This window comes from Siphateles boraxobius, unplaced genomic scaffold (genome assembly GCF_051911475.1).
Source record: "Siphateles boraxobius isolate OS27281-9 unplaced genomic scaffold, OSU_SipBor_1 25, whole genome shotgun sequence".
NCBI classification, from domain to species: domain Eukaryota; kingdom Metazoa; phylum Chordata; class Actinopteri; order Cypriniformes; family Leuciscidae; genus Siphateles; species Siphateles boraxobius.
Genome location: NW_027508866.1, coordinates 22,306,589 through 22,331,192, shown reverse-complemented (window position 1 = coordinate 22,331,192; position 24,604 = coordinate 22,306,589). Strand labels below are relative to the sequence as shown.

At 36.3% G+C, this 24,604-nt stretch overlaps 1 protein-coding gene and 1 long non-coding RNA gene across 5 annotated transcripts in view; one reads left to right on the top strand and one right to left on the bottom strand.

Moving 5' to 3' along the window:
* LOC143750294 (uncharacterized) overlaps window positions 1-18,289 on the bottom strand; it is a 411,790-nt gene extending 393,501 nt beyond the window's left edge. The window contains exon 1 of the long non-coding RNA XR_013207142.1: window positions 18,181-18,289. This is a non-coding gene — a long non-coding RNA (uncharacterized LOC143750294). The remainder of the gene's footprint in view (window positions 1-18,180) is intronic.
* On the top strand, window positions 1,501-24,442 carry sh3bp2 (SH3-domain binding protein 2). Of its 4 annotated transcripts, none has more exons than XM_077243231.1 (13): window positions 1,501-1,549; window positions 11,169-11,308; window positions 11,933-12,035; window positions 13,619-13,736; window positions 13,834-13,901; window positions 14,124-14,206; window positions 15,975-16,031; window positions 16,167-16,701; window positions 18,401-18,503; window positions 19,811-19,866; window positions 21,780-21,858; window positions 22,014-22,073; window positions 23,440-24,442. In XM_077243231.1, the coding sequence occupies exons 2-13, from the start codon at window positions 11,173-11,175 to the stop codon at window positions 23,593-23,595; spliced, it is 1,554 nt and encodes a 517-aa protein (XP_077099346.1). In that variant the 5' UTR covers window positions 1,501-1,549; window positions 11,169-11,172; the 3' UTR covers window positions 23,596-24,442. The 4 variants fall into 4 exon arrangements, with proteins under 4 accessions (XP_077099346.1, XP_077099344.1, XP_077099343.1 ...); XM_077243229.1 differs by lacking the exon at window positions 1,501-1,549 and adding an exon at window positions 3,525-3,772; XM_077243228.1 differs by lacking the exon at window positions 1,501-1,549 and adding an exon at window positions 3,534-3,772 and having other exon boundaries at window positions 18,404-18,503.
* The last annotated feature ends 162 nt before the right edge of the window (window positions 24,443-24,604 follow it).

Here is a 24,604-nt window from a genome sequence, read left to right as displayed (position 1 = left end):
AGGTAACAAGATGGGAGGGACTAGACAGGAGAGCACATGGCACAAGGAAACATACATGAAAAGCCATGTGCTCACACCAAACATGACTAAAACACAAGAACATGACCAGTAAAACAAATCACCAGCCATGTGCTCACACAAAATGAGACATGAGCACGCAGCTAATGAAACACTCATAAGCCACGTGTTCACACGAAACATGACAAGAAACATGAAAGCACACAGCTAGTGTAAAACACAAGCTGTGTGCTACACAGTTCAGGACAAAACAGGAGTGTCAGGGCTCTGTCACAAAACCAAGAAATAGACTAGACATTAGTGACAGAACCCTGACAGTTTTAACCTTTATTTCAACTCTTGAATATTTTCTTTAATTTTTATTTAAAATAAACTGGAGATAAGGAGGAGAATGGGATTGGAAAAGGCGGATTCAAACATGTCAAAAGCTAAAGCCGCTATCTCTACTGTTCGCACTGCTGGTTTAGTCATTTGTTTCTCTTGTAATTTTGTCTGGCTTAACCAGACAATGGTGGTGGAGTTTGTGAAAATGGTCTTTGTCAACAAGACAAAACAGATTCAAGTTTTAAAATCTAGCATTGACTATCATTATTACATTTATTTACATAAGTGTAACTGGTCATTTTATTCTTACATCTATTTAACAATATAGCCACCTTTTATAAACCAAATACATGTTGCATTAAAAGCTGGTTCTCGTACTAAACAGCCAGCAGAAAACAAGCTGACAGCAGTGCATGTCTGATGCAACTTTTTTTTTTTAATGCAGAACTAAAACCAAAATTTAGTGAAAACTTTAACACTTTTCTTCTGCTATCTTGCAACCACTTTTTTTCTTTCAGGAAATGCCAATACAGTTTATCTAGGAGGATGATGTGATATGACACAAAAATATTTTCGACTGTAAAAGATACATGTGACAATACTTCTCATAGCTAGACACATAAAAACCTTCAAAACAAGATTTGACATGGTTACACTTTATTTCAACTGTCCACTTTTCAAGTAGCCTACATGTAGACTAACTCTCATTAGAGTATTAGTAGACTGGTAGGGTTAGTGGAATAAGTTGACATATACTTGCAAAGTTATAGTCAGTATAATGTCTGTTCAAGAGCATCAAAATAAAGAGTTAGCAGATATTAAGCAGACAGTCTACTAATACTCTAATGACAGTTAATGACTAACTATATGTACTGTACCTTTGCAACATGTAGTTGCAAAGGTACAGTACATATAGTTAGTAAAATGTCTAAATGGATAATCAAACTAAATTGTTAAAATTTTGACCATATGTAAAGTGAACATCTCTGAAACGGCGATAATTATGTAGTGCAAAGAATGACTAGTGTTAAGATATTCAGATATATTGGATCCAGCTCTTGATGAGCAACAGAAAAATGGCAGAGTTGTAAATGGGAGGGTCATAAACAGCTTTTTTAAGTGCAGCAGAGAGGAAGTTGACTTGTGCTCACTACTAACCACTCACTTTAAGTGTACAAGCCAAGCCTCCATTAGATCATCTCAATGGGTAAGTTATTTTGTTCTTTTAAAAGAAATGTATCATCATGGTGCATGCAAGGCACTCTGTTAACTGATGCTTTATAGATTTTGATTTTGCTTTGAAATATTGTGACTGATCATGGGAATCTGGTGAGGCAATGTAACTTGTGTACATCCCACCGAACAGATGAAAAAGAGAAGGAACTCGTTCGAATTCACATCCTCTATCTGGGGATTTCTGCTCAATTTTATATTTAGAGGATGCTGTAGAAGGATACTTTCCTTTCCTAAATGAAACCAAAAAGTAGGTATATCATCATAGTACGTGTAGTGCCGGTGTTGTAATTGCCATGACAACCTACTTCAGTTGAGTATTTGGTAACACTTTATTTTAGTAGTCCCTTTTGAACATTATTATTGACTATAAGTAGGCTAACTTTGCAACTGCATGTCAACTAACTCTCAGTATTAGTCTGTCTGCTTAATATCTGATAACTCTTTATTTTGATGCTCCTCAACAGACATTACACTGACTATAAGTAACTTTGCAACTACATGTCAAGTAATTATACTAACCCTACTAGTCTACTTATACTCTAATGAGAGTTAGTTGACATGTAGGTGCAACGTTACTTATATAATCGAACATTTCAATGTATTCAAATGATTCTGTGATAATTTAGTGACACTGACACTGACTTTTTGACACTGATGGGTCATTTACAATAAATGTTATGTTTCTATTTGAAAGATTCAATTTAGTATTTTAGTTACTCTATGGTTACACTTTTCAAAATAACTGAGGTACCTGAGTTTTAGTTTTAATTATCTGTAAAGTCTGATGCACTAAAAAGTTTGTGTTACAGATTCTGATCTGTCATGATCACAGAGTTTATGTAGTTTGGTGTGTATTATATAGGCAACTGTGTTCATGTAATAGGGAAGTAAGAAAACACTTTTATAAATACCTGTATTTACCTCAGTTTACGGAAGCTGACCATATTTGATTAAATGCTGGTGTTCAAAATGTAAATGTAAACTTTTTTCTTTTACAATGAGTTGTTCACACCTGTGGAAAAAGTTGCCGCCACGATGTAGGGGGTTGCTGGGGCATTGGTCGTCTGTTCTGGGTAATTTCCAGGTGACTACTAATGGGTCAAAAAGTTTCTGACCCAAGATTTGATTTGGGCCTTAAATCAGTGGAAGACTAAAGGATTTTATTGCCCATTTTCATGACAATGTAAATCATGACTCTGATTATTTAGAAAAGTAAAAGGACACATTTGAGGTATCATTCATGTAACAGAAACCTCAAAGTTTACACATCAAAGTTTGGTTTCACTTTATTTTGATGGTCCCTTTAACACATTCTGTTGACTATAAGTAACGTTGCCCCAACATGTCGACTTACTCTCATTAGAGTGTTAGTAGAGTATTAAAAGACTGAAGGGTTCGGGTTAGAATAAGTTGACGTACTTGCAAAGTTATAGTCAGTATAATGTCTGTTGAGGAGCATCAAAATGAATATCAGATATTAAGCAGACAGTCTATTAATACTCTAATGAGAGTTAGTTGACATGTAGTTGTCAAGTGCAGAAAAGAATTTTCAAAAGGGACCATCAAAATAAAGTGTTACCCAAAGTTTAGTAATTATGATTAGGGAATGGTTTAATGGTTCATACTAATAGTGATACTAGCCTACACTCAACCATGATGAAACTACTAAGTTTCACACAAAATGATCTGTTGTCAGGCTTTTGTAGCTGTATAGGTCATTTAGATACAAAAATCAACATAGTGTCCTACAATTGAGCTTGAGACATTTCTAGAAATCAACAAACGCTGTTGCAAGGTTATCAGAGTAGCCGTCTTGACGACATAATTTCATGTTAAAAGAGGTGGAAAGTCCCTGCCAGTGAATTCAAGTCCTGAGAACTTTGGCCAATCAGTTTGTCCATACAGCAACCAAAAGGAAGTGACTCTGTGACACAGAAAAAGCGCACGCCAATGTGGGCCGTGAGAGGAAATGACTTGCACTGTGCATGAGCCTGAGATCACAGCCTGTCTCTACTCGTCTCCTGCCTGAACCCTCAACTAACTCATTCAACTTCAGACCGTACATTAAACATCAACCAAAACATGGTGGCAAAAACCAGCCAGTACGAATGGCTCTTTCGATGAAAAAAAAGCGTACCTTCAGTCATTTCCAACAGTCGCATGCGAAGATGTGTATCCAGGAGATCTGTAACAAGTAAGTATGCGGGTTTCTTCACTTCTGTGTCTTTGTCCATTTGAATGTCTGCAACAACATTGATGTACGAAAGAGTATTTTGTTATCAATTGTTTGAAAAGTGAAAGTGATTCGCACAAGTTTGAGGGTTACTGCAGTATTGTGAGCTAGTGCCGTTGTAGACCATGTGTATAAAGAAAGTAAATGGGAGTCATTGATTTATTGTCGTTTTTAAGACGTACCTTGAGAAGGTGGGTAGTTTGTGGTGCTCGACTGAAGTGAATCAGAGTACAGTTCTACCTACGAGTGTTGTTCGCATATAATCTGTAGTTTAACTCCAGTCATGTGGCTCTGGTAAAATTTAGGCTGCAGATTTAATGTAAAGTTAAACGTATTTCAAATGAACCTTTTTCATTCATAATGATTGCAGGGAAAACCCCTGCCACACTCAAGGCCACAATATGGATGTTACTCCACACCTTTACCACTAAACTCCTACCCCATGTTCAAGGTGTTCACATGACCTTTTCAGACAGGATACACTTTGCATTTCTACACGTTATAATGTGGGGGCACATCCAGCAGACTATGAAATGTTGTTCTGACTAACATCTGTGGGCAGACGTTTGAAAAAAAACTTCGGTGACACTTTGGAATAAGCTTGTTTCCATAATAGTTAATAGTAGAAGCCAAAGTGTTAATGTAGTACTGCATAGTTACTTATTAATGACGGATCATTATTCAAAAGTGTTACCAAAAGTTCATGTGCCGTTGATGGATGCTGTGTTACATATGTGCATCATGTTCTCCTTTATTGAAAGCAGGACTCAAGCTGTATTTTAGGTGAAGGTTAGGAAATGAAGGAAGGATGTACGTGCACACCAAAAATAATAACTGAAACAGATGCCCACAGATTCTTTTCTTATCTTTGGTTTGTAACATAAATTAACATAATAAGGAAACGGTCCTCTCAGGGATAAAACCTAATTCAAAATGTATGCTTTAATATTAGTAAAGCGAGTGTAAGTGTATTATTCATATATATTCAGAATGTAGCAGCAGAAAGTCCATTTTGGCCAAGAAACGCTCGTTTAGGTGCAGTCACATTTATCGCTGTTTGGTGAAATCCTGCCATTTTATTAGAAATATGCTATCAGGAATTTCACGTGAGGACAAATGGATTTCACAAAGCAGATTTCACAACAGATTAAGCTGTTCATAGAAATGTGTCGCGCTGACCAACAGAAAGCTGCTTGGTTTGAAAGTGATTTCTGTGTCAGCTGTGCAACAGCCAAGGACCATTTTGCCCACAAAATTTCGCTAATGTGAGAAGAGACTGTCTGATTGGCGTGTTCAGTGACCAAGGAGAGTTTGTTTAGTTTAATGTGTCAGATAGACCACTATCCAGCTGTCTGAAACAGCTGTGCAGAAAATACCAGAAAGAATTAGCGGACGAGTACAAATGATCTAATAAACACAGACATCTGGTGTACTTACTGTACTACTGACATTTCATACCACTAACCTGGAAAATCCTGATTAGCTCAAAGCGCTCAGTATCGTTGTACCCTATCTGATATTGCCTACATATGGTTAACCATACAGTATATGTGATCTAGTTTTAACAGGTGTTTTAATGTGCTTTTAGCTGAGCTAATAACATTTCAACCCTTGCTCTAGTTTTTACAGGGCTTTCACTCTGAATAAAGTCTAAACCAGATTAGACAACCTGACACTGGTGGTGACTATCTATCACAACTTTGCTTGAGTGACACACTTTCATGTTTGCTACCTGATGGCTTCACTAACTCTGATGAACTGGATGGGTGACATCTTAGATTTAGTATGAAATAAAATTTACTTTCATTTGTCACTTCTATTACTCAAAATTGTATGCTTGCTAGATAAGGCATGTTATCCAGTCAGTTTAAAGGGGCTTTTTATCAGTCAGTTTAGCTTGTTTTGGTCGCGTCAAGTGGTTTTCTACCTCATTGTGATGCATTAAAATGGTTTAGTCATGGATTATTTCTAACATATTCACCCACAACTCCTGGTCAGAGCCCACTGGCAATATTTGAAAAATGCTGGAAAAGTTGAGGGGGGGGCATTCACCTGAGACCCGCATCTCTCTGTAGCTACGCAGTACCACAACATCCAATAGGAAAATTCAACTGCAGTAGGAACCATTCAACCTGAAGAGGGCAGCACTCAGACGTTTGTACACCATATATAGTAGAATTAAACCACTTTATACCCAAATGTCAAACAATTTACTCGAATCCATGAACAGCATTAATAAAGCCACAGTCTTACAGATCATTAACTAAAAAAAGTTTTTTAAGGGTTTAGTTACCCTTTAAGAGCAGGTTAAGCTCTGGTCACTGACTTCTGTGAATGGAAACATTGTTAAAATATCACAAGCTGAAAACAATCTCATGTGGAAACTCTGAGACACCACTGAGGCATGATATATTATATTGCTTTCTGTGGAAATTGATCATACTCCCTTTACAGATGCACATCCCTGGTCTTACTGTAAATAATGCCATCCCAAAGCGGAAAAAACATTATTAATAATCTTTAATCAAAATGCAATAACTTGCTCTTTCTCTGAAACAACTTAACTTTTCCTCTCACATCATTGTAACAATGTGGGCGGGAAAATAGACAAATATGTTTCAGTGCCAGTCTTCTTTTTCTTGTGGACTGGTTGGCTTGAACTTTTGCACTTTCAAGAAGGGTGAACATTACAGAAGGACACAGTTTTCATTCCTTTCATTCCATTTGCTTCTTCAGACTGATTCAAGTTATTATACAGAGTTTTTTTATCTAAATGTAATATTTTTATCCACATTTAAATCATTGCGGCCTCTTCTCCAATCATGTGGCTCTATTCTGGCATGAAATGCCTGCTTTTCATTATCCAATCATTTCCTGATGGATAATCAAGATCTGTGCTACATTCTCACCCTCTGAAATTCACATCACATTTAAAAAATAAATGCACTTGTATACTGTGTTTGACCTCCTATCACTTCATGCTGAGCAGCACATGAGGTCATATCAGCAGGAATCAGGAAGTTGCTTGAATACGGCTGAAATCTTCTCCACCCTGCTATTTTGTTGCAGTTCCTAGAGCATGGCATTTATTGTGGTTTTTGGGAAATTTAATATTAATACTTCATAGCTTAGAGCAACCCATGTGTTTGTTTACAGTAGCAGGGTCATTCTGAGTAATAGGCTACTTCAAAAACAAAATTCTTTATGTTGGAGAAGGAATTTATTACATGGGCATGCATGATGTAAACAAAATATCAAGCACATTGGTTGATATTTACTATTTTGTTTCCATTATATAATAAGAAAAAAAATAACTTTTCAAATTACTTATCAAAATAACTTGCTTTGCCTCTGAAACAATGTACTTTTCTGCTGACATTATCATAATAATGTGGGTGGGGAAAATAGCCAAATATGTTGATGAGAATTTTTTTGTCCCTATTAATGTCTGCAAACAAAGACTCGAACATTAGAAAGGAGTCACTTGCGCTTCAGCCTAGTTGGTGCTCACGGAACAGGACACAAAATTCTGAGGAAAAGGACCCAAGGTCTAGCTATAGGACCAAGGAGCAGGACCGGAGCACAGAACGTTTTAATATTTGTATTAGTACAAAATGAGTAACGTTTCGACGCCCATGCATCTTCTTCAGACTCTGATTCATTTATAATTTTAATTAATTTTGATATTTTTTGGAGCATGTCAAAAATGATAATTTTGTAATTAATAATTCATGATATGAAAAAAAATCGTACTACTTATATTAATCAGTCTAAAAAAACATTTTTTTAAATATATTTTTTAGTGTAAGGAAAGGAAGTGCATGTTTGGAAAATATATGATATGTATGGCAATTTTTTTGAGGCATTACATTTAAAGTTTTGTTGAAAATGATGATAAATAATTTTTCGAAACCATATGAAACCAAACATAAATACAAAGATTGCCATAAAGTGTACAAGAATTTTAGATTTTTTAGATTTTAAAAAATATATATTTTTGTTTTGACGTAGCACAAACACTGCAGGATCAGTAATGCAGCCTTTTTTAATACATTGGCTCAAGGGGATGTTCAAATAGTAATAGTTGGGTTGGCTTATGAAACACCTCTAAAAAAACTACACACTCTCATTGCAATTTGTAACCATTTTACGTTTTGCTGATTTGGTGGATAATTTGTATGTTTTTGCACAATCTTCTTAAACACAGTGACGTTTAGTTCTTTTAATTTCCTTGAAGTGAAGTCTGTAAGAAGGTCAAGAGCACTTTGCTGACAGTGCCACACTAAACTTCTACTTAACTCCTAAAAATAGGATCCTCTTGCCACAAGCTCGCTCCTGAACCATAATTCTTTGGTTGGATATTATAATGTCATGATGGGATCCACTACGCTACCATTAGACTTCTCATTTAGGTCAAAATTGTCCCATGGGATTCTAATCTCGCCACTCCACCCAGTGTTAGATGGACTTTCCTCCGTTCCCATCTATATGTGCTGTCTGGCACTCGACGTGCCGCGCCGGATAAGCAAATTCCTCTGTTCGCTCGACAGCCCAGGAGGGGCTCGACTTTCCAAAGGAAACGTAGAGTTTCCTGTTCTTTCAGTGTCCCGGCCAGATTTAAGGTTTTTGCTGGAAGTTTTGTGGTGGAGACGAGTACGTCCTCAAGCTCTCTGTGATCTCTAGTCTCTTCTGGCGATATGTTCAGCGAGAGTCCAGCAGTGCAGAGCATCAGAAGATGCGTCAGCAGAAGGTAAGCGTCCATTGTGGAGTCAGGGAGCAGATTGAGGATCATGGGACAGTGTGGGTGGGTGTTTGGAGAAGTTTGTTTGGAGTTGGGTTCTTAATTGAAGTACAATTATGTGGAGTTTATGATTATGTAATTAAATTCCTAAGAATTCTCTTTATCACTGATGTTATTTGGAAATTATGGATCTATAGCAGGAATTTTGTTAGGGTTTCTGTGATAGGTCTCTTTGGATGGCTGTAGTGTTTTTTCATTGTTTATTATTATCGGCTGTCTCATCTTCATGTTTTGACTGGGTTTGCTCAATGTGTTTATAAGCATGTCCTTTTAATTTGCTATGTCTGTAATTTGTTATTTCTGTAATTTGTTATGTCTGTTTCCAGTATTACCAGTTTAGATGCTGAAGGTTTTTGTTTATCATTGAGTTTTGCACAGTTATTCTCAACCTTTTTGCCTTGGAGGCTCCCCAAAATATGTCTGTGTTCACACCCAGAAATGAGTTCAGGCATTTAACCAAAATCCCATTCAAAAAACCATTGACTTCAGGATGATTGAACCGGAAGGGCTAAAATCCGAACTCGTTTAAAGCTCCAGTAGGTAGCTTTTGTAAACAAATATTTGTTAAAACTCTCATTATGTCCTGAAAGTAGAATATGAGATAGATAATCTGTGAAAAAAACCAAGCTCCTCTGGCTCCTCCCTGTGGTCCTATTGCCATTTGCAGAAATACAACGCTCCCGGTCAGAAACAACCAATCAGAGCCAGGAGGAATGTCTTAGCAGTGTCAATCACGCTCGTGTACGCGCTGATCACCCCTCTCTTGCACAGCGCGAGCACGTACCGTCGTTCGTGACTCTCCTGTTCAAATGAACAAATCTTTTTTCGAGTCATTTCGTTCATTCAACGAACGAAATGACCCGAAAAAAGATTTGTTCATTTTGAACGAGTCTTTTTCGGAGTCATTTCATTCATTCAACGAACGAATGACTCGAAAAAAGATTTGTTCATTTGGATGAACGAGTTCGAACACGATCACGAACGTGCATCACAGAACAGAGCAAGGCGAGCATTTGTGCTTATAAGACGTAAAGTTTTTTATTTATTTTTGAATTTGACCGATCGTTTCACTTATAAAACGTAAAGTTTTTTATTTATTTTTGAAATGACCGATCGTTTCACTAGATAAGACCCTTATTCATCGTCTGGTATCGTTTAAAACCCTTTGAAGCTGCGCTGAAACTTGTCATTTGGTCCTCGAAACGTTTGAGTCCTATTGAAGTCCATTATATGGATAAAAAGCCTGGAATATTTTCATCAAAAAACTTAATTTCTTTTCGACTGAAGAAAGAAAGACTTGGACATCTTGGATGACATGGGGTTGAGTAAATTATCAGCAAAAGTTTTTTTTTAAAGTGAACTAATCCTTTAACGTTATTTTAGTAGATATAACTTATAGAAAGTGGTCAACCTTATAAAGTTACATGTATTGCAATATACATAATGATTTGAGGAGCAAGTTTGTAGTCAAAGTATGGGCAGGCCATAGTCAATGTAAAGCATATTGTTGATGTTTCGTCCCTATTAGTGAATGTTCCATAACTGTTTATAATCCGCCTTCATCGGTGGTCCTGTTTACTAGCCTGCGCGTTCACGGCAGGCTCCGCTGTGGGGGAGGAGCTGTGGAGGGAGGGCTGTAGCGCAGCAGAGAGCAAGGGGGTTGGACCTGTAAGTTGTGCTTGTTCAAATTTTCAGGCTAAGTCAACGTTTTCTCAAAACTCCCTACTGCAGCTTTAAGGTACACTCCGGAATTCTGGGCTCTCTATTGCCATCTTTGTTAGAAACATAACATTACTTGCGGAGGAACATTGTTTGGGTTTATTAGTTGGGCTTCAGAAGTTCTAATGGTTTGAGGTTTACCCATGGCTGCCCATCAACACCATGTCAGAATGAATCTGATTAACTACACCAAGACCACTGATAATAAGTTCTACCAGATGTTTATCTGGAAATATGTTGTCTGAGCAAGTAAGCATATCTGCTGCCATTGTAGTCAGGCCTTCTTTTTCTTTTAGTTATTTGTAGGTTTATCATAGTGAGTTGGAGTAGGGCAAGAACACAGATTTTTTGGCATAACAATTCTTTCTAATTGTGAAAAATGAAAAATTATAAATCCTCTGTAATGTATAGGGATACCTTCCTACCTTTATGTAGAGATACCCCACAGTAAAGAGAGATCTTCAGAATAGGCCCACTAACTTGAAAAGTAGAGTTCATTAATGTAGGTTATAAACCTTCAAATGTAAAGGTTTTAATATTTTTGCAACGTGAAGAGAGATTTAATTTTGATAGTTATATTTGCCTTGAATAGTGTTTTATACAGATAATATCGTGTTGAATTTCAGCACAGTTGTGATTTGGCCCTAGGCCTGGGGCCGCAGGTGTTTGGGTGGCTGTTGGGATGTTGTTAGGTGGTAACTAGAGTGTTCTTGGTGGTTTTTCAGATATTTTCACCCCCCGCAGTAGGTGATCGTGAAATGAGGCACCCCAGCCCTTCCCGTAACAAGGTAATTGTCGAGAACGATTCTTAACAACATGGCCTTTTCTTTCTTACAGAAACATGGCTGCTACAGCGGTCTCCTGGCCCCTTCCCATGAGGGCTATCGGAGCTCAGAATCTGCTCACCATGCCGGGAGGAGTCACCTCGTCTGGGTATCTGCACAAGAAAGGAGGCAGCCAGTTCAGCCTGATGAAATGTGAGTTTTGCAGCTCACTGGAATCCATCAGCCAATAGACTAAACATCAAACATACATTAACATCTGTTAGAGAAAAGGAAACTCGCCCTCATGTTGTTCCAAACCTGTATGACGTTCTTTCGTCTGTGGAACCAAAAAGAAGATTTTTTTGGAAAGAATATATATGTGTGTGTATATATATATATATATATATATATATATATATATATATATAATATTCCCAATTAAAGTAAATGTTTGTTTGGTCCCCATTCATTCAGCATTCACATTCTTCAGAAGCTCTTCTTTCCTGTTCTGTGCAAGAAATAATTTCATGCAGGTTTGGAATGACATGATGGAATTGTGATGTTAATGACACAATTTTAATTTAGGGGGTAAAGTTTTAGGAAGTACCATGCAGAAAACTAGGACTTACCCATAGGACCTTTTTACACCGCTTAATTGATAAATGTTCAATATTTAGGCTAATTTTGTGGGTAATACAATGTTTAACCCAGGAATTTGATGGTAGTTTAATCCATGCAGGAGTTAAATAGGTTGACAATGCTTTTTCTTGTTGACTAACCTGGAATAGTCTGTAAAACCTTGAAGAGAAACATATTGATTGTCTGCCAATTCCACAGGGCCGCTTCGCTTCATTATAATCCACAAAGGCTGCCTCTACTATTTCAAGAGCAGTACTTCTCCCGCACCGCAAGGAGCTTTCTCCCTCAATGGCTACAACAGGTTGGTTATTCTGGTTGTTTCCATTGGTTATTTCCACCAGTTCATGTCGGTTTCCCTTACAACACTGCATTTGCTCAAATGAAGCTCAGGTGCATCTGTGGTCATTCAGCCAGAGAAAGTTTCAGAAGCCCACCTCTCTGTACTAGGTTTCGCAATCTGTAAGTTGTTAACCAGTGGCCATCTCGACAAGATCGCAGGCCACATCCTGTCCACAGCTGTGCGTTCCTCACGCAGACTTTTTAAATGCAAGAGTTTCGATTCTGCACCGAATTGGCCTTCGCATGTGTTTCCTGTGCATGTCAATTCAGCGTTCATGTGTATGTTCTGTTTAATACCATATGTTCCGTGATGTTAATGTTATGGAAAGGGCGTCGGATTCTGCAGTAGTTCCTCCTAAGCAGGTTGACTGTGCCATATGGTGAACATGTAATTATTGTGTGGCTGTGATCGGGTAAAAATAGCCCTCTGAATTAATACAGCAGACCACAGGGAGTGCTCGCGGATGAGCAAGATCTAGAAGGACACTTTATTTTACAGAATGTGCTTTTTCAATGAATTTACAGTGTACTTAAATACTGAGTAATATAATGAGTTTAAATGATACCTACTTGAGTTAAGGTTAGGTTCAGGGTCATTACCTAGTTATTACCCAGCTAGTGTCATTACTACAATAAGTACATAGTATGTACATGCGGAACAGGATTATTGTTTTATTATTATTAATTATTGTTAATAATAACAATATATTTATTATGGAATATACTTTAAAAGAAAATTCTTAATTGTGAATTGATTGTAATGTTTTTGGACACTTAACTGCATGTTCATTGTAATTTTGGACCCTTTAGCCATGTATCTGACACTGAGGATACAGTAAAACGATATAATCCTGATTGAATGCACCACTAATAATCAGAAATCAAAAGGTTAAAACGTGTTTTGTGTTGTTGTCGTTTTTTATGAGTCTTTGCATACACGGAAACACTTGAGTTCAAACGTTTAAGGTTTTTTTTTTGTTGAAAGAAGTCTCTTCTGCTCATCAAGACTGCATCATTTATTTTATCAAAAACTGTACAAACAGAAATATTGTGAAATATTGTTACAATTTAAAATAACTGGTTAAAATGTGATTTATTTCTGTGATCAAAGCTGAATTTTCAGCATCATTACTCCAGTCTTCAGTGTCACATGATCCTTCAGAAATCATTCTGATATGATGATTTGATGCTCAAGAAACATTTATCATTATTTATCAATGTTTAAATCAATTGTGCTGCTGCCTAATGTGTCTGTGGAAACTGACACATTTCATATAAGGATTCTTTGATAGACAGAAAGACAAAAAACAATGGAATTATTAAATCTTGAAATCTTTTGCAACATTATAATGTTTAAAAACATTAAAACATTATAATGTATAACATATATTATGTCTTTACTGATCAATTTAAAAGTGTTATGATAAAAAAAAAATCTTACAGACCCCTTTTGAACAGTAGTGTACATTTAAATTTAAAACAAAAATGATTTATTCTTATCAATCACCATCAGTTTATTTTCCAAACACTTCTTTCTTTGCTTAGAGTTCTGCGGGCAGCAGAGGAGACGACATCAAGCAACGTGTTCCCCTTCAAGATCGTCCACTTCAGTAAGAGACACCGGACATGGTATTTCTCAGCAGCGAGTGAGGATGAGAGAAGGGTGAGATCACATGAGACTGCACTGCGCAACCATGAACGTGTTTGTTTCTTTGATCAGTTCAAATAAAACTGAAATGTGTATTTTTCATTTCTGACAGAAATGGATGGGGAACTTAAGAAAAGAAATCAACTATTATAATGATAAAAGAGATTTGCCGCTTCCAAGGTAAAACTACCATCTGCTCACATTAAACCAACACCAGAACAGCTCAGTCACATTACACACATTACGCTTACACAACATGGTTTTTACCTCCTCATTGGTACCTTCGTGTGTCTTCTTTCTTTCTTTCTTTCTTTCTTTCTTTCAATCACAGCATGTCTGTGTAATTCTTCATCTACGTGTTCTGTGTAACTTTTCTCACGAATCTCTTGTGTGTTTTAATAGTGATGACTTGGATTCTGAGAGCATATATGGGCAGTTAGAGGAACCGCTGGAGATCAGACCTGTTGAATATGACTTTGAAGCAGGTATGAGTGACACTAGGGCTTCAAAATTACTATGCTTTTATACTGACCTATTATACACTGCCCTGCCAAAAAAAAAGAAAAAAAAGATGCTGTTTGGATTTAAATTGGCAAATGCTTAAGAGTATATGACTGGTTCATTATTGCAGTGATTATTATGTTTCTAGCATGTTATATGTTAAGCAACAGTTCTTCTAACCCTAATAGATGGAGTGTGTAGCTTTTCATTTCTTAAACAACCATGTAGGAAGACACATCATGGCTATATTTCAGGATGACAATGTCAAGATTCATCAGGCTCAAGTTGTGAAAGAATGGTTGGGAGGAAGCATGAAGAATCATATTCACATATGAATTCATTCATGGAAAGTCTTCGGGATGTGCTGGAGGAGACTTTACAGAGTGCTGGACTCTTGCATTGTCAATAAAAGATCTCGACCAAACATTGATGCACTTCTTGATGGAAATAACATCACAACATTAATTTCACAACATTAATGATTCTTCATGCTCTATCCCAAACATTCTTTCACAGTTAAAGCCTGATGAATCTTGACATTTTCATCCTGAAATATAGCCATAATGAGTCTTCCTACATAGTTGTATTTATCTTGCGGTAACACTTTATATATTACAGTTACAGTTTTTAAACTTTACATGTAGTTACTAATTACTGTTTACTGTATTGTGATTAATTACATGCAACCCTAAATCGCACCCTAATCCTAACCTTACCCTATAGTAAATACATGTAGTATTTGTATAACTTTAATGCATAATTATACTGTAACACAGACACCTTAAATTGAAGCATAACCAATGTTTAAATAAAATGATTTACACTTTTTTCTCTTAATATTCAAAATATTTAATAGTCGTATTTCATAGTTTAATTTCACTTAACCATATAGCAAATTACAATTACATATTACAAATTACATTTTGCAAATTGAAAATTGCAAATTAAAAATTAAAAATTAAAAATTAAAAATTAAAAATTAAAAATTAAAAATTAAAAATTAAAAATTAAAAATTACAATTACAAATTACAATAACATATACCCGGTCTACAAAACTGTGTTTATTTAGAAATATAAAAATTTGGTAACAGGCACTTTACAATAAGGCCTCATTCGTTCATATGAATTAACTAAATTAACATAAATGTACAATGAACAATATTTCATTGAACAGCACTTAATACTCTTTACCTTAAAGGGTTCTGGCAAGCACTTCAAACAGATTTAATTCATACATTTTTTTATTACATTTTATGAATTAAGTAGCTTGTAACAAACCTTATTTCTAGGAAAAAAAGTATCCTTATATAGAAGCTGTTTGGCATAAAATTGAGTCAAGAACCCTAGAGTTCTATATAGAACCTTTTTTCAATATTTACATCATTAGAAATTTTTACAAAGAAAAGTATATCTGTTACCATTAGTTAATGCACTGTGAACAAACCATGCATGAACAAACAATGAAGACCTATATTTTTATTAACTTACATTAACAAAGATTAACAAATGCTGTAAAAAGTATTTGTATAAATCTATATAAATGTATTTTTTTTCAATTATATAAAATTGTATATGATAATTTAAACGTATTTGATTTTAATTTATTTAACAATGTATTTAATAATGACTTAACAAATCATCTTTTTACACAAAATTTGTAGTCTGTAATTAAATAAAATTGCATAAAAATAAATACAATTTTAAAAATCATGCATGAGAAATTTAATTGAATTTGATTGAATTGAATTTAGATTACATGACACAAGATGAAGACAGTGATGGCGAGGACGGGTCACCAACATCAGCGGGTAAAAGCTTGATTCTTTCTCATTTCTCGGGCATATATTAGCGATTCCGCTACGGTTGCATTCAGATTGACTGAGCAGATCTACCTTAGACGAAACCAACTGAGTGGAATAACTGTTTGATGGTCTTTTTTCCAGGCCGAACCACGGTCCCACCCCCACCGTACCCGCCACCCCCTGTTCCCTTTCAGCCGTCAAGAGATACCCGTCACATGAAAGGCCCTCCACCTCCACTCCCCCCTCCATTCAAAAAGCCTGTGTGTTCAGGCAAAGGTCCTCCTCCACCCCTCCCGTACGCCCCACATTTAGAGAAACCAGACTCGCACCACTCCACCAGATGCCCCGTTGGCCCCATTCCTCCTTTACCCCCGCCAAACAGCATGAAGACCATGTCAGGCCCGTTCTCCACAATGCCTGTTTGCGAGAAGAAGCCGAACGCATTTCTCATTGGGAATACGTCAGCTACTTTACCCATCATTGAGAACTTGCAGAAGGTGATTCTGAACAGTGAAAGTAAAGCAAAGATTTCAAGCCAGCAGCTGACAGTGAAGAGCACACCTGAGCACCGTCCCGTCTCGCCTCACCTGTCCTCTGCTGCTCGTAACAGGAACGTGGGACAGATACCCAAACCTCCCTTACCAACCAAGCCCAAGCCCAGCAGACCCTCCTTCCAGTAAGTGTCTTACACGATCCTTACTGACAACCTGCTTTTGTTGAGATGATGACCACAGACTCTCATGGGTCTAAATACATTTGTGTTCATGCACAGTCCAGTTATAAAACAAGATCGGCAACCGCATTCTGTAACTTCGCTTTTTTAACCACATGTGTGAGAGTTTAACCCGCATAACATGTTAGAGCACGAAATCAGCAACACTTTACAATTAGGTCTCATTTACAATTAGCTCTCATAATCTCAAGATTGAATAATGCATTAACTTACATAAACAATGAGCAAAATATTTTTTACAGCATTAATTGAACTTTGTTAATGTTAGTTAATAAAAATGTTCATGATAGTTCACAGTACATTAACTGTTAACAGATTCCACATTTGATCTTTTTTGTAGACGTGTTATTCATTGTCGCTGTTTGATGTTAACTAATGTAGTTTACAAATGTTAACAAATGAAACCTTATAGTAAAGTGTTAGCAAAATATCTTAAATTAAAAATACTGAATGAATACATTCTTCATGTTCACATAAAAGAGGGTCCATGCTAAAAAAAATGTTTTAAAAAACACTTTTACTCTGAATTATTTTATTCATGTTGGTTTCAAATGGTTTTTAAACACTTTTTTACAATTGTCAAGAAATGTAATGAATCTAAAAATGTCTTACGGTTTAAGCATCAAATAAAAATGAATCATATATTTTCTTTACACCGTGAATACATGAGAGTTTACACACCTTAATCATTATTATAAATATATTTTTAATAAGCTGAATATTGAAGACATTTTTGCAAAGAAAAATTCATAAACAATTTGTTTTTTGGAAATTCACGTCACATGATATTTTGAAACCAGAACTAATATTTCCTTCTCATTTATGTGATTTGTGTATTTTTCTTCCATATCTCTGCGTGTTGGTCGTACCACATGACTCTGATTTGGCGAACAAAAGTTTTTGATATGAAGCATTGTTTGTTTATAAAATTTTATTTATTTATTGAAGAAATAATAATAATAGATCAACTACTTAAAATAATGTTAATTTTTAAATTAAAGACAAGCTCATTACTGAAGAGGTGTATTCAAGTGACTATGTCTGAATACCAGTTTTAGTTTTTCAGAATAAATTAACAAATAATATACAAAAAAACAAGCGTCATGGCACTGACCTTAGTATATTTTCTATCACTATGATTACAGGTGTTACTTGTGAGATAGAGAGCCATGATTTCTGTCACACCTTAAAGCTTTCCTTCCCAAACACTGAATATCTGTACATTGTGTTTCTCCAAGATTATGACCTGGAATATCTAAGATAATTGGCTTTTAGCTTGTTCTTAATTATACACACTCACACTCACACACAATCACACACACACACACACACACACACACACACACACACACACATACACACTTACACACATACACACACACACACACTTATATAGATAAATAATACAGTTTAATCAGGGACCTCTACTTCAACAAACTCACTAACTTAATACAGAAATTACTGAAGTAGAACAGATAAAGATAATATTAGGAGAGGGACAGACAGCAGCACTGGCTGCCGCGCGTGCGCGCGTGTGTGTGTGTGTGTGTGTGTGTGTGTAACCTAACAACTTTCACGTATGTCTGTGAATATTAGGCTTAGGGAGATTATTTATACAAACTGTTTGTGCATTTCTTCTCAGAAGAGCATCGCCGGATGGACAAAGTTTTCGTTCTTCAATTGAAGAGAATCCTTTAAAAAAACGAGTGCCAAGCGAAGACTCGGACAATGATGACTATGAAAATGTAAGTTTACCTCAACTGAGAATGTGGACACAGTATACATTCTGTTTTTAATAAAGTGCATTTTTAATAAAAGACAATGTGACGCAAAATGTGTTGATGATGCAGGTAGAAGTCTGGAAGTCTCAGCATGTATTGTGTACATCTGGGTTCTTTGAGCTAATTCTTGTTAATAAGCGGTTTCTGCTTCAAAGTTTCATAATTTGTAGGAGTGATGTTCAGCATCTCTAAAGCGTGCCTGCCTGTCTGTATATCTATCTATCTATCTATCTATCTATCTATCTATCTATCTATCTATCTATCTATCTATCTATCTATCTATCTATCTATCTATCTATCTGTCTGTCTGTCTGTCATCTATCTATCTATCTATCTATCTATCTATCTATCTGTCTGTCTGTCTGTCTGTCTGTCATCTATCTATCTATCTATCTGTCTGTCTGTCTGTCATCTATCTATCTGTCTGTCTGTATATCTATCGATGTGTTTGTTTTTCTGTCTGTCTATATATATATATATATATATATCTGTCTGTCTGTCTGTGTTATGTATCTATCTATATGTCTGTCTGTCTGTCTGTATATATATATATATATATCTGTCTGTCTGTCTGTATATCTATCTATCTGTCTGTCTATCTATCTATCTGTCTGTCATCTATCTGTCTATCAGTCATCTGTCTGTCTGTCTGTCTATCTATCTATCTGTCTGTCTGTCTGTCTGTCTGTCTGTCTGTCTGTCTGTCTATCTATCTATCTATATCTCTGTCTGTCTATCTATCTATATCTCTGTCTGTCTTGTCTGTCTATCTATCTATCTATATCTCTGTCTGTCTATCTATCTATATCTCTGTCTGTCTATCTATCTATATCTCTGTCTGTCATCTATCTATATCTCTGTCTGTCTTGTCTGTCTATCTATCTATCTGTCTGTCTGTCTGTCTGTCTGTCTGTCTGTCTGTCTATCTCTCTTTCTGTCTGTCTGTCATATATCTGTCTGTCTGTCGGCCTGTCTGTCTGTCTATCTATCTATCTATCTGTCTATCTATCTGTCTATCTATCTGTCTGTCTGTCTATCTGTCTGTCTGTCTGTTAACTGCTGTAGTGAAGTAGAAAACATGAGTCACTTCCTCAGTGACACGCTGAACCAAAATAGATTGTGTGGGATTTGACTTAATTTCTCAAACTATCTGTTTTGTTTTGCTGTTGCAACATTTACCAAGATTTTTGTTTTAATCGGAAGCTTATCTTACCTTTTACCTCCTTTTCTCGTAACAATAATAATCCATTTGTTTACGTTTTTCTCATCAGGTGCATCTGCCTCCCTCCGTCTTCGTGGACACGTTGGAAACCAGTAATGTTGAAAGGTAAATTACAGTTTTTCTCAGTCGCTTTGGTGCGTTTTTCACATCATCCCTAACATGTGCAAAATAATAAGTGCATTTCTCAGAACAATTTGTACAAACTGCAATATATTATAGATATGTTTCTAAAGCTAGTCCGTCACTAAAAATCCTTAGTACATCTCTCAAAAGTAAATATTCATGCCAATGATCATGTCAGTGTCATCAGAATGATAAGTCATTGAGTCAGTGTTCACGAACAAGGTCATCAAAATGTTTAGGCATGTTGTCAATGTAACTGTGTACTTTGACAGTATTACCTGATGTAAACTTACAGTAGGCTTCAGTTTGGATGACAGTTACTGTATTGTAATTGCACAAGGCTGCACTTCTATGGCATATATCAATTTCAACAGTATTTACATATTACTGTATGTGGGTTATCGATAGAAAGAGAATGGACAGGATTTTGTTTTTCACAGCTTTTACTAGGGATGTAACAATATATAATGTCACAATATATCGCAATACAAAAATCCAACAATATGTATCGTGGATCGTGACAATCTGTATTGTGTGTAGTTCACCCAAAATAAAAAAAATTAATAAGAGTTGTAGTGTCAGTACTACATTACGTAAAATACTATATATATATAATGTTGAATATAATGTATAATACTGCAATGGAGGAATATTTGTGGATCCTGTAATGCCAAATGTCTGATGTTACCAGTAAAAGTGTCCAACATTATTTTAAATAAATCTAGTCAGTTCAAGCATATTCATCTAAAATAATTCTGTATTTTCAGCTCCAGAATCATGAATATTGTTATTCTGGTGTCTCTATTGTCCTGTATTTCCAGCACTATTCATTTACACACACACAATGCAATACCAAAATTAGCATTTTAATCAACAGTTCATTTTTTGTTAATTTTTTTATCAAATGTCTTGGAGTATCGCAATACTGTAATATCATATCGTGATATGTATCGAATCGTGACATGAGGGAATCGTTACACCCCTAGTTTGTACTAGTGCTACTTTATGAAAGAAAAAACCTAAATAATTTACAGAAAGAAAAAGATAAGGGGCACAAAGGAAAAATAAACTAAATTAGAAAGAAACACAGGAAACACCCCTTAGTTGTGGTCTGTCTATATGCTTGCCAATTGATTACTGTATTCATGAGATGCACCTTTGAGCACCTTTGAGCAATTTAGACAACTGGTTTATTGTTGGTTGAACTAACACTTTACATTCCTTCATGAGTGAGGGTCAATTTCACCTGCACGATTCATCAATTCACGTTTTTGTACAAAAGGTCTAATAGAATTGTGTAAAACTATGCTTGACTGTTTATGACAAATAGTTCAACAATTTTGCATGTAATGGCTTATGCAAGGAACTAATGCCTAGATGTTTTGAGGGGTAAGACTATTCAACAGAGAACCATCTACTATATTTTGATCAACATGACATGACCATTTGAAAATGTGGAAAAAAGCTGACACTTGTACATTATCAATTGCAATATGTACAAAAGCAATTGCCAATTGTTCAAAGGAATAAGAAATTGCTTTAATGTTGTGCACAAGTGACTAGATGATTTGGAATTTGTACAAGTAGTATCAAGAATTGCACCTTTGATCTAAGAAATGCACCAAAGCGACTGAGAAAAACTGTAAATATTTGTGTGTATAGTTTTTTTTCTATGTATTGCTGCCCTCTAGTGGAAATGAATATTAATTGTACCGTAAACTGCATCAGTATCAGTACTCTCTCTTTAGAGTTTAGACAACTGCTGTTCTCGCCTGATTTCACTCGAGGACCCAGATCTTACATGTGGTGACCCACCAGTTGAGAACCACTGATCTAGTCCATGCATCACTTTGTTTGACTACATTGTTAATTGTGTCTTTACTTACTGATTACAGAATATTTAAGGAGACGTACAACTTCCCACAGAACGGTCTGTACTGCATCCGAAAATCAGGTACAGGGAAAACATCACAGGTACTGTCAACATAATGTGCATAATACATATAGACTGTCAAATATATATATATATATAAAGTGTCTGTTTTTAAAAATAATAAAAGTATATTTTCCTTAAAAACAAAAACAAATCTAAGTTATCTGTGCTTGCACTTTTTTCCTGTTTGACACAGGTGCTTGTTGTTTGGGACACGGGTATCAACAAAGCCAGAAATTACAGGCTCTTTCAAGAGGTTAGTATTTTTTCAAGAACTCTAAATCTACAATACATGTACTGTATGCTCTTATAATATTATAATATCATCATCCTGAAAGTTGTTTACCAAGACAAGATTTGCTATTACCAAGGGACATGAACAAAGTACTAACTGATAGTATTTTAAATTTGGCACATAACTTGACCAACATTATGTGGCATCAGGTTTTTGCTCGTAAAACTATAAAGAAGATGAACCCATTAAAGACCATATAATAGAGATCAGTAATTTAACATCTAGAAACCACTCAGGAACCCCTAATTGCCACAAACAACATGCAAATACCATTTACAATACCTTAGCAACTGCATAGCAACACCCTGGGACACTAAATTTTAGAATATTTACCATATATAAAGTACTCCCATTGTCACAACAGACTGAGCCATCTGACCAATCAGAGCAGAGTAGACCAATCACAACAGACTAGGTCATCTGACCAATCAGAGCAGAGTAGCCTAATCACAACAGACTGGGTCATCTGACCAATCAGAGCAGAGTAGACCAATCACAACAGACTGGGTCATCTGACCAATCAGAGCAGAGTAGACCAAACACAACAGACTGGGTCATCTGAACAATCAGAGCAGAGTAGACCAATCACAACAGACTGGGCTATCTGACCAATCAGAGCAGAGTAGACCAATCACAACAGACTGGGTCATCTGACCAATCAGAGCAGAGTAGACCAATCACAACAGACTGGGTCATCTGACCAATCAGAGCAGAGCAGACGAATCACAACAGAGTGGGTCATCTGACCAGTCAGAGCAGAGTAAACCAATCAGGACAGACTGGGCTATCTGATCAATCAGAGCAGAGTAGACCAATCACACCAGACTGGGTCATCTGACCAATCAGAGCAGAGTAGACCAATCACAACAGACTGGGTCATCTGACCAATCAGAGCAGAGTAGACCAATCACAACAGACTGGGTCATCTGACCAGTCAGAGCAGAGTAAACCAATCAGGACAGACTGGGCTATCTGACCAATCAGAGCAGAGTAGACCAATCACACCAGACTGGGTCATCTGACCAATCAGAGCAGAGTAGACCAATCACAACAGACTGGGTCATCTGACCAATCAGAGCAGAGCAGACGAATCACAACAGACTGGGTCATCTGACCAATCAGAGCAGAGTAGACCATATCAGACACTGTGATTATGCTGCAATCTGCAACCCCCCCAAAAATTAGGAACTTCTAAAATAATAATAGTATAAAACTTTTCTATGCTGTCCTGTAATGGGATGCTAATGCTACTGAATTATAAGGAGATGCCACTGTCGCACATTATTTATGGGTAATTCACCAAAAAATGTCTCTTTTATATTTACAGGAGCAGAGGGTGTACCTGGAGTCAGATCTGACATTCCCCACTTTATCTGCCCTGGTTGAACATTACTACAGCAACCCTCTACCCAGCAGCAACAACTCTCTGCCCAACTACTCCCTGTGCTTACATATACCATACGGCTACATCCCACCCAGGTGACCTCGGCCTCCTCTCCTGTGCTGAAACTCCTACATGTGCCCGCTCTGTGTGTGAACATGTGCCCTGGACCGGTCCACGGCAGACAGCGCCCTCTACTGGCTGGAGTCACCATCGCACTCTCATGAGGATGTGTCGCCAGTCTTACTCTGAATATCATACGGATAATGAATGAGTGCTAATGAACTGTTTATTTAAGTCCATGAGTAGATGGACACATTGTTACTAAGTCTTCTGGATTTTCAGGGAACCTCCAGTTTTAGTTTGAGTTCCAGTGAATTAAACAGTATTGAATAGCAAATGCTAGTATAATGTAGCTCACTCTGGCTAAGAATCGCTCAGTTAGAAAGCAAGAGTCGCCTGACATGTAATGTGATTAATCACAGATTTCATTGGTTATACGTGTCATTTGGGGGAGGAGTTTTCTGAGATACAGTAAAATATGTAGTTTAGCTATTAAGTGCCTCAAACAAACCTTTCAAAGATTTGAAGCCAGTAACCGAGCAAACTTGTCAAGAACATGCCCATGGATGGATGGATGGATGGATGGATAGATAGATAGATAGATAGATAGATAGATAGATAGATAGATAGATAGATAGATAGATAGATAGATAGATAGATAGATAGATAGATAGATAGATAGATAGATAGATATTCCAACACAATAAAAGCCTGAATGTTCTTGCAATTTCGGTCATCTTTGTTACGTTATTGTATAAATGTTGTATTATATTGTACATTATATAAGTCATTTATTAACTGTATGTTATTGTAATGTTGGTACTATAACACTGTACACAGATGTAAAGTGAATTATTGAAAATAAAAATCGTTAAGCACTGGAAAAGGCCTATTTTATCTACATATGTAGGCCTAAATTAAATCATAAGAATAGTAAAGACACTTTTTTTTCTCACATAATAAAATAATTTTACATTTTTACAAAATTTTACAAAGTGGCCCCATATATGCTAATCTGTTACATAATATATGTGAAACCTAACTGAGC